Source organism: Calypte anna, chromosome 3 (assembly GCF_003957555.1).
Source record: "Calypte anna isolate BGI_N300 chromosome 3, bCalAnn1_v1.p, whole genome shotgun sequence".
Classification (NCBI taxonomy): domain Eukaryota; kingdom Metazoa; phylum Chordata; class Aves; order Apodiformes; family Trochilidae; genus Calypte; species Calypte anna.
Genome location: NC_044246.1, coordinates 62846187 through 62862900, shown reverse-complemented (window position 1 = coordinate 62862900; position 16714 = coordinate 62846187). Strand labels below are relative to the sequence as shown.

Sequence of the window (16714 nt, the reverse complement as noted above, 5' to 3'; positions counted from 1 at the left end):
CTCAAGACAGTGTTTAACTGAGGATGTTTGACAGGCTGCCTTACTCAGACAAGCTGGTGCCTGATGTCCAGGCACATTCTAGTGCAAATAGTCTCAACAAACTGTTCTATGAAGATGAGTTTTGACAACTTCCTACCTTTGTAGAGTTAAATGCAGCCTATCCCTAGTGTTCAGATTGTACCCATTCAGCTCCCTTCCTAGATATAAAATACACTAAGTTAGAACTTGCTTGGAAATCACTGGTCTCCAGAATCCAAGAATTCCTTTTACAGCTTACAGCACTCTTGAGCAAATTCAAGACTGCAAGTTAAACAGGCTGCCCAGTGAGGTCATGGAGTCTCCTCCTCTGGAGATGTTCAGAACCCTCCTGGATGTGTTCCTGTTCTGTAGGTGACCTTGCTCTGGCAGGGGGGTTGGACTCAATGATCTTCTGAGGTCCCTTTCATCCTGTAACTTTCTGTGATTCTGTCATCAGTTCTCACCTTGCCTGTAAAACAGCTATGACTATTAAATGTCACCAGTGAGTGGCATTGCCAGGTAGATTAGGGTTTCTTACTTTCTTTTCCCTTTTTTAAGAAGCAGCTCCCAATTATCTTTCCTTAAAGTCGTTATCTTTATGGGACAGTTGTGTCTGTACAGCAAAGAGGTAGGTAATGGAAGCTTTTAAGCTGGAATTAATGTGATGTGTGCCAGGAGCTTCATTTATAAGCTCTTCCAAGAAATCTGTGCCAGACTGCTAGACTGCTCGTCAAGTGAGCAGTGATTTGCACCACTTTTGCTGAGGCCTGGATTTACAAGGTGGATTCTGCTGTGGAGTGATGCACCAAACCTGTTTCCATTTCATGAATTCAGATGCCTCTTCTACAGCTGTGTTTGTTTTCTAACATATATGCTCTCTTTACCCTAACCAGCTTGGGGGTAGAGGGAGGCAGTTCCTTTCTTCCTTCCTCCCTTCACCCTGAATCAGCATTTTGTTAATTAAGAAATCAGGATGAATGGTGTACAGATGTGTGACCTCTTGGAGGTTGTGGGGATTAATTTTTATGTTAAAATGCTGTTAACCCATATATCATTCTCTTTCAGGGTCAAGTATCTCATCTGTTTCTCAAAACAAACAGATTATGTAAAATTATCATTAAAATACCTCCCAAAGGTATACAAATGTAATATATGTTTAGGTCAAGGAATCATAGAATTGCTCAGGCTGGAAAAGACCTTAAAGATCACGGAGTCCAGCCTCATCCTAACCCTATTACCCTATTCCTGATGACTCACCAGTAAACCATGTCCTCAAGCACCAAGAAAGGGGAACTGACCTGCAAATCCAGGGGAAGAATAAGTGCTCTTTTCATCAGATAAGAGACCTGGGGAAGTTGGTAGAAACTGGCTGTGAGAAAAGTGTGAGAAGTCTTAAATCTTCCTTGTTTCTTGACTGCCAGTAATAATTTTTTTGCCCCACAGACAAGTGAAAAGAGTGTTGATTTTCAGCCAGCAAGTATCTTAGAAGTGGCAGCCTCACGGGTGACCAAAATGCAGTAATAGATAGTACAGTGTCTGCAATGAGTTTATTGAGCCATTTTTGTCCTGCTATTTTCCAACCTTGCACTAATTAAATATAACTAATTTGCTGGTGGTGGTTTGCACGCTTTACTTTTTAGATAACCACATGACACTTAGTAATAATAACTTAATCTAGGCCAGTGGCATGCTGCTGTTGTTTGCTATGATAGCAGGTGAGTGCTTCACTTCTCATTGTGCCCAGAAGAGGGCACTTGTACATGCACACAAACATCTTGCTGTGTTGAAAAACCTTTTGTTTCAGTCCTTCAGAACGGATATTAGGATATCCAAAGGAAGAAGAGGTGTTGAATTTCAGCTACAAAGTAGCTGAAGAGGAAGATTGTCCACTACAGTTCAGTTCATCCTTGCACTGTAGTACTTTCATAATGTATAAAAAATACTGAGTTAAATCTACTTCTATGTTCCTATTATTTATGTTAAAGCATTCAAGAGGAACCTCATTTTCAAATATGACCGTACAACCCTGAACTGAAACTTTAGTAATGAACCAATCTGTGTTCCTGCATTGCTGAAAAAAATTTCAGTGATGAGGATGCACTTAGAAGAAAACATTTTAAGAGTAGTGGTTTAGTTCTCTTGTGTTTGTTTTTTTTTCTTCTTAGCAGAGTTCATTTGTTCTGCGTGAGGTTGTTTATCTCAGTTCCATGTTGCTATTAGCATAAAAAACTCACCTCAGCCATAAGTGTCAAAAGTTTTTAAAGTTGTGATCAATTTTCTTTAGCACTTAGATGAAAGTTTGATGTCTTGATTATCTTAGAGTATTGATAACATTAATTTATAAGTATCTGCAGCTACAGTACACAATGAACAAAACCTTTGTGTATAAATAATGGACCAATTTTCTAGACTATGTTCCTGGCCGATGTAAGCTATATATTATGCATAGGGATCTACTGTATGAACTTTAACTTTCAGATGTAGGTGAATACTGCACAAGGAAAAAAATGTTCTGAGAGTGCTTCAGTGTCTGTAGCAATTCAGCTTAGTTATTTTTGTTCCTCTTCTGTTTATTCCCTACTTCCATAAACCTTTGAGTGAACGAATTATTCAGAAGATATTTTTTTCAGAAACTAATGTTTGTGTTTTCCTTTGTATAATCCATGTGGCATAGAATCTGTGCTCTCATGTATTCATGCGAGGGTTGAATTCTGGTGATGTTATTTGCAGTGATACAGCACTGTTAAAACTTCAAATGTTTAGTACTGACAACTTGAATAATTTTGCTAGACAGACTTTAATAATGAAAATTTGAATTAGTACATAAAAAACCCAGCCAAAACCAACATAAAGTTTGTGTTTGATCAATATCAAATGAGACTCCATTGCATATGGATTTTCATTTCTGTCAAATGTTAATTCTTTGCAGTAGGATGTATATATGATTTTGTTAATTCTAATGGAAACCTCAGCATTCTGTTGTGTTTTCCTTTTCTTTAATTCTTTTAATCAATCTAATGACTTAAACGTTTGCCATTGATTTGTAAAAACAAAAAAACAAAAGAAAAACCCAGAGCCCAAACCAACCAACCAAAAAAAAAAAAACCATGTCAAAATCAAAAAACCTCAAATCCCAAAGAAAAACAAACCAAAAAAAAAACCCCACCAACTTTTAAGCCTTGCTTATAACTGCCTGGAAAAGTCTAGAGGAAAACCAGGGACAATACCTGCTGAATATGCTACCATAAAACCTAATGCTTGCATTTTTATACCACGCAGGATCAAGATCAGGATTCCTATTTATCGGATGGGCAATATTTGCCATACAGGGGACACAATTCATTCCGTGAGAAGTATTTCAGTGGTGTGACGAAGCGTATTGCCAAGGAAGAAAAGGACAATCAGAAGTAAAATATAATATAAACAGATTAAAAAATGAGGAAAGAATGAGGGTCGTGTTTCTTTGTAAGGACATCTGGATATGAACATTAATTTGGATGCTTCAGAAAAATAAATACTGGTTTTAATTTTAAAACAAGATGAAACCCACAACACAGGTTGAGAGCAGTTCTTTTTAATTAGCTTTGTTTATAGTGAATTTTATTGTACAAGTTTTTTGTGTCTTATTTAATTTATATTTGTACTTTCAAGTACTAATTATGATTGACTGAAACCATTATTATTGTTCTTTCACCATTAACATTTACAAAAAAGTAGTAGTATTATTTGGCTTCTTAAACTGTAAACATCTGGATGTTACAGAAACACGTGGTGGTGATCAAGGATTGCTTATTAAGAAGATCATTTTAGTTTGTTGGGGGTTTTTTTGTTTGTTTTTTTTTGCTTTTTTGTAAATGGTATACAATAAAACAGAAAACGTTGGGAGTGTTTTTTAAATTGTTGCCTGCAATAACTGCTTGTGTGAATTCTGTTTGCTCTGGCTGAAGCCAAGCAGAGTTTAAAACAAACAAAAAACCCAAAAAGAAACAAACGTGCACGCGCACATATACACCCCGAGAAAAAAAAGCCTCTGTGACCTGACAAACTCTGGAGAGCCTATTAAACCCTGTGAAGCCTGTCCACATCTGAAGCTCATCTGTACCTTGGATTTGCTTTTGCATTCCTAAACCTTGACTCTTGGTCAAGCCAACTGTCTGCAATTTTTGGTTCAGAAACTGATAGTTAAAGCAGTAACAACAACAGCATAAAATCAGTAATGATTCCCTAATGGTATTAAGCCTCGTCAAATCTTTGAAATTGAAGCTGTATTTGTTAAAGGGCAAACTTTGCTGAATCCACACCATGTCCATCATGAAAATACCTCATTTGAAAACCACTAAGCCCATTAATTCAGGATGTTAATGGCTCTTCTCATTTTGGTGGTCAGATATTCTTCAGCAGGGCGTTAGTGACTGGATCTACTTGCTCCAGCCAGAGAAAGCCTTGCTGCTCAACTCGCTGCGAGTTACTGTGGTCATGTTACAGTCTTTGGAGATTGTAGATAATCTTTAAGCACCTCTCCAGAAAACCAGTGACAGGCACAAGTCATTGTGTGTATCTAATAGAGTTCATTTGCTGAATTTGCACTTCTGTGCATCACAGTGCTCAGCTGCTGCAGGGAGAGCTCATGTACTTAATGACAGCTTAGTCTGACCTTCTGGATCTAATCTGTGGTGTGTTAGGAAGTTCTGAAATAGTGATTTATTTTCTGTGTTTCCATTATAAATCACTTTGTTTTGAGACTTTTTATATCAGCCATATAATAGTTGTTCTGGACTAAACTTGGAGCCAAGATCAAAGCTCAGAAAATTTTTCAAAAGCAGAATTTGAATCGATCACTTTCAAATATTACATCAAAAAAATTACTGCTTCTGAAAACCTGTCTTCATGTAACTTCTGACTTCAATTCTAGCATTGAATTTGGCACTCAGCTTTTATTACTTTACAAATTACAATTACTTTCTGTTCTTCATAGGTAAGGAATTTTTCTTGATGGATTTATTATGCATGTATAACTTCATTTTCATAAAAGTTACCCTACATAGACATGATCTAAATGGTTATACAAGATGTAAGGTAGTGGCAAACCTGGCTCTGTCTTTTCAAAGAGAATGATTTACTTTATTTCTCCTCTGTCTCGTCCAACTTTTAGTCCATTCAGCAGTGGTGTTGTGGCCTCTGTTTAGCAGTTCATATATAACAGCACTATCATTACTGAAGAATACCATTTTGCAACAAAACTGTAAGTATATTTGGGGTACTTCATCAACATCCACTACTCCAAATTAATTCAGAATTGAAATCAGATGTTCAAGCTCTGCCGTTCCCCAACTTTAAAGGCATCAATTGGAAATATTTCTGGTCACTTTAGTTTCTCCTTGCTTAATGTGCATGCTGCAGCCTGCTGTACCTGCAGACTTGCAAAGCAGAGGCATTTATAGCTGCAGAGCCACGACACAGTCTCACACTGGCTCTAGCAACGGGCTGACAGGCCACTGAGTTATCCTTTCCTCAGGATTTGGCCATCGGCGGCCGCGGTTTCTGGCGCTTTCCTTCGATCTGGTTCCATTCAGTCTCTTTCTGTGAGGTTCCAGTTTCCTGTCCCTGGCAGGGAGGGGTCCAGTTCGCGAGCCCGCGCTGAACTCATGCCGTTGTCATTCTCTCCTTTGGGGTGGTTTGTGCCATTTTCCAATTTTGAAAAACAAACATTATTTTTGGAGGGCTGTGTCGCTCTGCAGCAAACTGGATGGAGGGAGGAGCTGAAATCGGCTGCGAGGTCGTGTGGGCAAGAGGCTGTGTCTTGCTGTAGGGAGTGATCTGTTGAGGCAGCAAAGGGAAGGAGCCCTCTTTTCACAGGGCCCTTTTGCCTGGTGGTGGTGCCCCCAGCTGCCAAGCCTCCCATGTATCTATGGGAAGAGGAAGCAGAAAAATATCAGGAATAAGTTTTTCTCTGCATTAATTGTGTGCCGTACCTGCTGCCTCTGTAATACCGCTTTTAATTAGTGGCCTGTTTGAACAAGTTTGAGAGAAGGTTTGGCAAGGTCTTACAGGTAACGTGGAGCTACAGATTTCATTGAAACAGGCAGAATCATTGAAGAAGAAGATCTAGTTGATCTCTTCCAGGGAAAAGGTCGTAGTCTGAATTCAACTCTCATTAAACATCAAAGAGCCCACATGGAAACAAGACCTGGAGACAAAAACTAACATGTTTTTTGTGGCTTCTACAACAATGAATGGTGGTTCTGCTGCTACTTGATCTTCTCTCGAAAACAAGATCCAAATAAAAGCATACAAAGAGCATTTTTAGAATGAACATAAAGGTCTCACCCAAACTTTCCACTCCTGCTCAAGCTATGAGACCAACTCAGAAAAATTCAGTCTTGGTAGTTTCTCATTATCCCACTGATGAGTCAAGCAGATGTGTCAGCTCAAGGAGAGGACAGTCTTCCCTTTAAACCGACCTAAGAAACCAGTGTTAATGACAATTGGGACAAATTCTAACTGAATCTCCTCTAGCAGAGTAGGGGTTTTGTTTCCACGGTACCTGTTGCTGGACTTTGTGCTGTTACCATGCACTGCAGCAATGTCTGCTCACTAGGTAAGAGCACTTCAACAGCAGCACTCGGAGTCTGGTGGATCCTCCCTTCCTCTCTACCTGTGCAATGGGGCTGGAAGACTGTGGCGGAACTCCTCAATTATCTTGTGTCTCTTTCCATCAGACTGGTGCTTCAGCTCAGAGCTGAGACTTGGAAGAGGGTCATAGGAATCCATGCACATAGCAGTTGGTAGAAGGCAGTCATATTTTTAGTGAGTTCTCAGTCAAGGCTCACCTGTTGAGAAACAGTGAAGAACACTGCTAAGATAAAGTGTGGGCCTGCTCTCAGGCTGTTTTGATAATTATTAACTGTAGAGATATTATATGGAGGAAATACTTTAATTATTCTGAATCTTCACTTCTCTCGCTGTTTTTTAAGATTTCTTCTTAGCAGTTGTTACCACTGTCCCCAGGACAACTGCACAGCCTCAGGGCCACCAGCCAGCAAAGGATGTCACAGAGATGGTGACCCCGTGACTTTGCACTGTCCTCTGGGCACAGATTTTCCAGAGACAAAAATATCCTATGAAAGAGGGCAAGACTGGAGCAGTGGTTCTAGGTTTCCCTCTTGGACAACAAGCATCTGTCAGCTTAGCTGACAGGGAGCTGATGAAGTCTCCAGAAGGCCAAGTTGTTCCCTGCTGGCTCACCTCCACCATGTTTCTCTTTACTAACTCTTCTTTCCACCCCTTCACAGAATATGACTCCTCAGGAAGCCTGGCCCTAGCCCCTTGGGGAGGGGTCTGTCTGTTTGTTGTTGCTCCTGCTGCTTGATTCATCACCAAAGAAGAACATCATAGTAGGGGGAATAACAGAGAGCACTTGTCACCTGGTTTCTGGTTAAAACTGTGACACTCTGTCTGCAGTTTAAGCTGAGGTCCAGAGTCAAACAAGGCTGTCTTATCAGTCTGGAAACCTGTTCCCTTCTAGAAAAAAAAAAAGCTGTGGGCACCCAGAAGAAAGAAGTGGCTGGTGTACTTCTCTGCCTTTCTTTTATTGAATGATATTTGAAAAAAAAATGATATTTGAAAAGAAAATGTGTTTTTTTTTAACCTTGTTCTCTTACGTCTCTGGTTTTGGTGATCACAAAACTTAAAATTTTGAAATACCCCTTACCTGCCTCTATTCTACCCTTTCAAGTATATTTCTCTTATGTTTTTTTACTGGACTGTGAAAATTTCCATGTACGTATGTATCCCCATAACTGTTTTCATTAGGGTTTTCTATTATGGTTTCTGTTATTTTGTACAGTGCCTCCAATCAGTGACAGCTCTCCTGAGCCTATGGATGGGCAGGACGCAACTCAAAGGAGATGTCATCTTTCTGTTAGCTAGCAGGCCCCTAGAGAGAGGACAATTTGGATGTAATAAAGGTATTGGACTTGAGGGTAAGTTTGCCAAATAAGATCTTTTTTAGTTCTTGAAGGTTTTTTAAAATGAGGTGGGCAGCTGAAAGGCAAAATTCATTAAAAGAATGGAGATCTTACTCTCTTTACTGCCATTATTGTCATCTTAGGTAACTGCAGTCATTGAGGTGCCCAGGAGATACAATACAGATTGCTGACAGCCCACAGAGGACCTAGGTACAGGAGGCTTTGGCCTCAGGTTTGCACATCAGGTTTGACAAGGAGTATTTTGAGTACATTTTGCTTCATTTAAAACTCCCCCCAGATTTTTTTTATATTCAGTTTTCAGGTGTTGGAAAACACTATGTAGAAAAAAGAGGATTGCCAATGATCATCTCATGTTCTAAGCCAAAATTTCTGTTGCTGTACCTAAAAATAGTTAAAATAAAAGCATCTTATCTTATAAAGATGTGAAAACATCATAGTATTATCACTGTTTTAATTCTCTCAAAAATAACTTATCGTTACAAATTAATTTTAGATTTTTTTCTGATTAAAATGCCACTTGTGGTATAAAATTCTAATTTTAAATTTAAAACTTGTTCTTCATTGATTCCTTCGAATATATTTTGCACTAATAAAGTGCAAAACAACAGGTCGTATTACTGTATGTGATGGGATAAGTAGTTAATTGTAATTAACTACATAACTAAAGAATCTCATCTCCATAAGGGGATACCATTGGCAAAATATATATCCATTAAGCAGAATATTTCCTTCTGTAAGAGCCTGTCCCTAAAGGTGGGTGTCTCCAAGTAATGACCAAGGATGAAGGTTCAGTGTCACAGCTCTACAGCCCAGAGTGATTTTGCTTTACTAAAGACTGATAAGAGATTTCCACTAAAGACTGGGAATTACACCAATGATTGTATTTTGGAGCAAGACTAATTCCTGATCCTTTATCAGCACTAGGAGAAACACAAGCTGATAATTTAAGTACAGAATAAATTTAGCTATGAAAGTTCTTAATAAGTAGAAGGTAAGGTTCAAAAATACTGTCATTTTTGGCTAGAAATGAAAAAAACTTTTTGTGTGTGTGGACAAAATCCTGGGATTAGTTGGATCTATGCAAATGGAGGGATAGGTCCTTATACCCAGGAAATCTCCAACGAGCTGCAGTACTGTTCTTTGTGTGAATGTGTGCTGTGGGTGCACTGATGCTTCTCTGGCTGCAGTTCAGGCCTTTATACATTGTTCTGCCCTACAGCTTTGTTTCGAGGCTGTTTGCATAAAGCAGTGAGATCCAGAGATAAGAAGTGCTAGGCAGGTGCAATGTGTTTTTTGCAGTATCAGTGCTGGCAGAGCCAAGGATAACCAGAATCGTAAGCAGCAGCATTGAATGCACGCTCCTGTTTGGGAAAGAACCTTTTGTCTTGCTATTAAACAAACCCCTAGCAATTTAGGAAAGGTTTGGGAAGTTTCCACTGTCTCTTTAAAATGTATATGTGTCAGAAAGTACTTCTATGCCTGTGCTTTGAACCTCATTCCTTAACACCCCCTGAAAAAAATTATTACATTACAGGAGACAAAGGACTAGTTCATTAAGATACTAGATATGAGATACTCGTCAAGGTTGGAATTTGTAAAATGTTGTGGTTCAGTCTCCCTGGCTTGCAACTGGGTCTGTCACACACGTGTGTGCACTCATGGGTTGCTCTTCAGCAGTGGTTACTGGCAAGCAGCTTCTTCTGTAGTGTGATGCCTCTGCCAGTCCTGCAGTTGCAGGTGTGTGTGAACACTATTGCATTAATGTGCTTGTGCAAGTTGGGTGAACATGCACAAGCACCCAAGACCCACGAGTGGCTGTTCTGGCTCCCTGTTTTGTTATTCCCTGGTGTGACTCGACAAGCTGCCTGAACTCAATAAACTGCTGCTGCTTGCTACAGGGAATGACCTGCCAAAAAAACTGCACAGGCCCTGTGCCACTGAGGCCAGGGAAGTGGGACCTTCCCTTTCACCCCCAGCTGCCTTGACTATTTATAAAGCAAGAAAAATTTCTACTTCAGAGAGAAATTAATTTTCTAATAACCATGGAATAGCTTTTGTAGCCTTATGTAAAGATGTCAAAGAAGGCCAAGATGGGGAATATTTTGTAATTAAATATAGATTTTCTTTAGTTTTTTTGTTTTTACTCTAAAAGCAAACCAAAACATGTTTGTGCCAAGAACTGTTATATCTCACCCCCTTTTCTCTTTTTTAATTGTATTTTTATATGCTTGGCAGAATTAATGATGGAAATCTTTCCAGCTGTCACTCTGCCAGAATCCCTTTCTGAAGCTCCTACTAATTTGGATTAAAACTGGATGGATGAAAGCCTTAAACAGCAAATCCTGGCAGTCGATTTGCTGAGGCCCCACAGCATATACTTCTCCAACTGTTCTTATCTTCTGAGGCAAAAAGAAAAAAAAAAATAAGCAAGCATGATTTTGTAATGACACGGTTGTTAGTGCTTTCCCTGTCCTTCCCCTCTCTGGGCTGGGGCATGGGCATGGGCATGGAGCTGGTGACCAGAAGCTCCCATATGCCTGAGGAGCTCTCTGGGGCTCCCCTTTGCAGGAGGGGAGCAGCATCTTGGCTTTTGCAGGGCAAGGGTTTGATTGCAGGGTGAGTGTGTGGGGAGCTGGTGTCTCCCACCAGCCACACCACGTGTTAGCCAGTGTGCATTCCAGGGTGAGCTGCCCATGCTGGGAAGTGACTGTTTAAAATGGCAAAAAATGGCAAAGGTGGGGGTGCAGCACTCTCAGTCACCTCAGGGATGTGAAGCCACTGAGTGTCCCAAAGTCCTGCCTTCTGGGTCCTCACCTCACTTGCTTAATTCTAGCAGCATTAATGCTGTGTTTTCTTACTGTCCAGGCCTCTTGGAGACGGCAGCTGCAAGCTCTCCTACTGCCACAAACAATTAAATTCATTTCTTTAAATTGGCCCATGTTCCTTCCCCTCCTCCCTCTTGCCAGGAGAATCTTCTGGAAACTTGTAAGCTTAGTAAGAGCTTGTTCCTTGTGCTCAGTTCTTTGTGACCACACTGAGATGGAGAAAAAGCACTGATCTGAACTACAGCCTCTTCCCATGACCTTGCCCAAGGGTGCCCCCTCCACAGATGGAGCCATTCCAGGTGAGAGTTTGTAGCTCATGAGGGCATCCAAAAACTACTTGTGGGCCTGTGAATCAGATGCCAGTGCTTGTTGGTGGGGATGCAGGTGCTCTGAGTGCCTTGTTGCCCCACCTGGAGCACCTCCTGTCTGGAGAAGGAATACTACTGGTTATATTTATGTAACATTCTGTTAATTGTTACCAACAGCAACAGCAACTTTCCTAGGTCGACCACTTAAAATGCCTGGTAAGTCTGAAGATTGCGAAGGAGGTGGCTAAGGCAGTATGGGAGGTGCTGTAGACAGCAGCATCTCCTGTTTCCAGGCTGGCACTGGATGTCAGGCAGTCCCTCTGATATCTTGTGGGACACTTACCCCTTCCACTCATTTCCACGTGGCTGAGGGCTTTTTTTTAGCGGGTGTGCTCCTTGTCACCATTAGCTGCTGGTTTTCGCCTTTGGCTGCTCAGCAGGTGTGAGCAGATGCTTGGCAGGCTCCCCTGACTTCCCTCCCAGCTGGATGGAAGGAACAGGTGAAATGCAGTGTCTGAAGTCTTCTTTCCTTCTCAGGGTCCCTTGGGGTAGGGTGAACATAGACTCAAGGAGGCAGAAAGGGGAAAGCGAAATGTCTCAGATGAACTCCAGCCTTTCACTCAGGAGAGGCAGCACCTAGTTGTATTTTCAGCCATCAGCTTGTATGTTTCCATACCAAATGAACACAGTGTGTGAGCAAAATCATCTTTCCTGACTGACACCTTTGCAAATGCATTTTGAATTCTATAACAGCATGTGGATTTTCTCTGCTTATCCTTTTATGAGCAGGAAGTGTTGTTCAGGATAATGTGTTCTCCTTACAGGGTCTATATAAAGTTATTTCCTCCTGATTGTGCCCTTGAAAACTTGTGTCACCATTCAACTGCTTATAGTATTAGTGCAAAAACAAAGCTTAAATTTGGACATAATTCTTTTAAAATATATATTGATTAAGCATTTTCCAGTTTTCAACAATAAGCAGGCCTTGAATCATGCTTTTGAGATTAAAAAAATATATTAATGTGTTTCTTTGCTTTTCCATCAACTTGTCTTATCTTGGAATGTCAGTATGTAAAAGCTGATAACTTAAGCCACAAGAAACACTACTTTTTGCATAAGCAATATCCACTGTATTCAGTGGTAATAATGCGTGCCATTTGAAGAGGACAGTTTAAGTAGAAGACAATATAGGAAGTTCTTTGTTGACAGTAAGGCCTGTGTGATCCTTACAGCAATAATGGATTGAAATGAACTCCCTGAAAAAGCCAAAGCAGCCATGGTAGCCTCCTTGTAGTCAGTGGAGAGGAGTAAACCCAGAGCACTTGTCAGTCTGTTCTTCTAGAGCTCTTGGATATGGATGACTCAGACTTCCTCATTTAAGAATTATCTGGTTGGTAATATCTTGTTTTACTGAAACTCACATTTACAGTGAGGCCAGCTAATTCACCTGTATTTCATATATGCATGTCAGCTGTGGCTTCTATAATGTTGAATAAGAATATTTATGAAATAGTCCTTCCTGTCTCTTCATTTCCATCCAAAAATGAAAAATGTAATTTTTTTACATACAGCAAAAAACAAGAATTTGAGAAACACACAGGAGAGCAAACACCGAATCACAGGAAGTTAGGGGTTGGAAGGGACCTTGAAAGATCATCTAGTCCAATTCCCCTTCCAGAGCATCAAAATATCTCCTTTCTTAGTGTCTTTTGGTGGTCACAGAATTTATATCCCTCCGTTCTTTTGGCTGCCTTATCAGTTTTCTGGCTTATGATTTCAATGAGTTGCTGCCCACTTATTTTTTCATAGATTATCTAAATATTTGTACGGCTAATTTTACTTCCCCTTTCACTAGATCGTTACTTAATATGTATGATGCTTTGGGGACCTGATGGGTGAGATACAAATCCTGCTTGGGAGTAGAGTACCAGATTGCATTTCATGAAAGGTTCTGTAGATGAATTATTGCTCCACAGCAAGTCCTCAGGCTGTGGTTTCACAAGTAGGGAAGCTAATGTGACAGTGCAGTGCTGCTGAAAGGAGAGGGGTTTGGTGCCTTATCCCTGTCCCCTCCTCCTGGCTTTTCTCACGCTGTACTCATCGAAGTTGCCTTCTCTTACACTGACTGGATCATACTGGAGTCTTTTTTGTGTCAGTTCAACTTGCTAAGCCAGCAGAAAAATAGTTGCTCAAAAAGATCTCTGGAAGGGAGTGAATTTGCTTTCATTGGAGGTGAGCTGTTGGATTTGCTCGTTGTGTTTGTGAAACTGTGGTCACTGTCACATCATTCCTTGACCTCAGACTGACTGCGGGGAAGGCAGCTCCTCACTGAATCACCCAGGATCCTCCTGGCAGAAGGAAATCAGCTGATGCTCTTTTGTGTCACAATGGGCTTTGCTGAATAAAAAAAAAACTGTGGAAAGCTGAAGAAAAACCATTGCCTGCCTTTCTAAACAGATTGACCAAGTCTTTGAGAAAAGACAAGATAAAGTGAGAAGGATGGGTTACCTTTGAGGGAGTTATTTACTCACTTGTTACTTATGCTGTGTTGTTATTTTCTTTTAAATTAAGAGCTATGTTGTGGCTGCTGATAGTTTCTTTTCTTGTTGTCATCCAGGGATGTAGTGTGCCAAAGTTACCTCAGAAAAACCATGAAGATCAGTATTGGAGCCATGGGATTTAACACCTCAGCTGGGCACAAAATTATTTGCAGCCCAGAAGCACTTGCAGGTTCTCTCTTCAGGTTCTGGAGGCTTTTAGGGTGTAGAAAAGCCCAGACAAAGTCTGTGACACAACAGCTAAAACTTCCTTTTTTGTGTGTGACTGTAGATCTTTAGGTGTTGAGTGCTTTGTTTTTAATACCTCTGAAATATTACTTCTCTTTCCCTTAAAATTCTCTCTCCCAGAGAGAGAGATTTGGTTTGATTCATAATAATTTCCAGTCGTGTGAAACTGGCACTTATGGAGCATAATGTGTTTCTGATTTGGTCTTTGTCCTATTTGGGAGACAGCCCTTTTCTGTGTGGGTAAGATTGGAGTATCAGGACATAAACTCACTGTGGGAAATCAGTGACTAGTTAATCCCCCCCTGAATGGTAAAGGGGAGCAGTGGTGTTGTGCAGCAGGTTAAGTCAACAAGACTTGAGACCCAGCAAACAGCAGATCACAGAAGGGTTTGAGGAGGTGTTTGGAATGAGATGCAGTGTGTGTACTTGTGAGGGTATTTGTTCCCTGTATTTCGTAGCTATGCCAAGATGATGAAGTGGTATATGACAGAGCAGCAGCTGTGGTTACAGTGGATACTCCAGATTTAATATCCTGCCAGAAGGGGTTTCTGTGTGTGAAATGCAAGTAGGCATTTCTTTCTGAGGCTGAGAACACCATCCCATGTGGAACATCTGCCTTCAGGAATGCAGGTTGAAAGCTCCTTTTATATAGTTTTGTGGCCATTATTTCTACAAATTATATATGGCAACCTTCGACTCCTTATCTTGCAAAGCTTCCAGCCACAGAGCTTGCGTAATTATTTTATATATTTATATATATATGTAAATATATATACACACATATACATATAAATATCATCTGATGACCCCAGAATCAACTCTGAAAGACACGGACCTGCTTGAGTGGAGGGCCACAGAGATGAACAGAGGGATGGAACCACTCTCCTATGAGGACATGCTAAAGGAGAAGGAGTTGGGGTTGTTTACCCTGGAGAAGCCAGAGAGGCCTTATAGTGGCCTTCCAGTATCTCAAGGGGGCCTACAAGAAATCTGTGGAGGGACTTTTTATAAGGGCAGGTAGTGACAAGGTGGAAGGGAATTTTTTTCAAACTGATAGTGGGTGGATTTAGGTTACATATCAGGAAGAAATTTTTTATTCTGAGGGTGGTGAGACACTGGCACAGGTTGTTCTGGGAAGATATGACTCACTCTCTTGAAGTGTTCAAGGCCAGGTTGGATGGGGCTTGGAGCAATCTGGTCTAGTGGCAGATGATCTTTAAGGTCCCTTCCAACCCAAACCATTATGGGATTCTGCAGTTCTGTGATTTGAGTTCCTGTATTCTTAAATGCATTTGTCTTCACAAGCTCCATTTGAAGTAGATATAGTTCCCATCTCAGAAAAGTGACTTACCCATGGTCACACATGATGTAATAGTGGCGTAGGAAAATTAATGTCTCCCAAGTCCCCAAGTCCAAACCACTCCACTATCTATTCTTCTGGAGGTGGTTACAATCAACTCACAATGCCAGATGCCCACTGGGATTTTTTTTTTTTTAGCCTGTGCTAGGAGGTTGGGGAAGAAAAACTTTCTGGATCTGTAAAACTAAATCTGGATCCATCTGTGAAGCTAGTAAATTTGTAGAGTTCTGTTGTAGCATTAAATATTTTAATGCTTGTGAGCACCATTTACATTCATTTGCTTTCTAACTGGAAAGAGATAATGAACCATAAGAGTGTACTGAAAATACACGAAAGAGAGGCAATTTAAAATAGTGGGGAAATTAATGGTGAGCTACAAAGTAAGTGTCCACAATAATACTGATAAGGAGGGCTTTAAACTAGGTTTGAAGGGGGAAGGGGTTGAAACCAGGCTCTCCAGAAAGGAGCCCAAGGGTGGATAGCCCAAGTTAAGAGCCAAATCAGCAGCCCAGCTGAAGTGCATGTATACCAATGCACGCAGCATGGGCAACAAACAGGAGGAGCTGGAAGCCATCGTGCAGCAGGAAAGCTATGATGTAGTCACTATCATGGAAACGTGGTGGGATGACTCCCATGACTGGAGTGCTGCCATGAGGGGCTACAGGCTCTTCAGAAGGGACAGGCAGGGTAGGAGAGGTGGAGGGGTAGCCCTGTATGTTAGAGTGTCTCTTGACTCTGTAGAAGCTGAAGTCAGTAATGATAAGGTTGAGTGCCTGTGGATCAGAATCAGGGGGAAGGCCAACAAGGCTGGTATCCTGGTGGGAGTATGTTACAGACCATCCAATCTGAAGGATTAGGGTGATGAATTATTCTACAAGCAGTTGGCAGATGTTTCAAAATCGTCGTCCCTTGTTCTTGTGGGTGACTTTAACCTGCCGGATGTCTGCTGGGAACTCCACACAGCAGAGAGGAGGCAGTCTAGGAGATTCCTAGAGTGTATAGAAGATAATTTCCTGCTCCAGCTGGTAAATGAGCCTACCAGGGATGGAGCCCCGCTTGACCTTCTTTTCACAAACAGAGAGGGGCTGGTGAGAGATGTAGTGGTCGGTGGACGTCTGGGACTCAGCGATCATGAAATAATAAAGTTTTCAATACTCAGGGATACAAGGAGGGTCATCAATAAAACCTTTACATTGGACTTCCGGAGGGCAGATTTTGGCCTTTTCAGAAGACTAGTCCAGAGTATACCCTGGGAAACAGCCCTTGAAAAAAAAGGGGTCCAGGAGGGATGGACGTACTTCAAGGAGGAAGTTTTGAAAGCACAGGAGCCGGCTGTCCCAGTGTGCCAAAAGGCAAGCTGGTGGAGAAGACAACTGGTCTGGCTGAACAGGGAGACTTTGAAAGAAATTAGGGTTAAGAAGAGGGCCTA

At 41.1% G+C, this 16714-nt stretch overlaps 1 protein-coding gene across 3 annotated transcripts in view; it reads left to right on the top strand.

Annotated features, from left to right (window-relative positions):
- The window catches only part of TRMT11 (tRNA methyltransferase 11 homolog), a 28561-nt gene extending 24660 nt beyond the window's left edge, over nt 1-3901 (top strand). For 2 of the 3 annotated variants that reach the window (XR_003987345.1, XM_030447299.1), the window contains one exon: nt 3298-3901. Coding sequence is in view for 2 of the 3 variants with exons in the window: in XM_030447299.1 (XP_030303159.1) it covers nt 3298-3429 (132 nt within the window). In the remaining variant the exon portion in view is untranslated. The remainder of the gene's footprint in view (nt 1-3297) is intronic. The other variant, XM_030447298.1, reaches the window with a different exon arrangement.
- The last annotated feature ends 12813 nt before the right edge of the window (nt 3902-16714 follow it).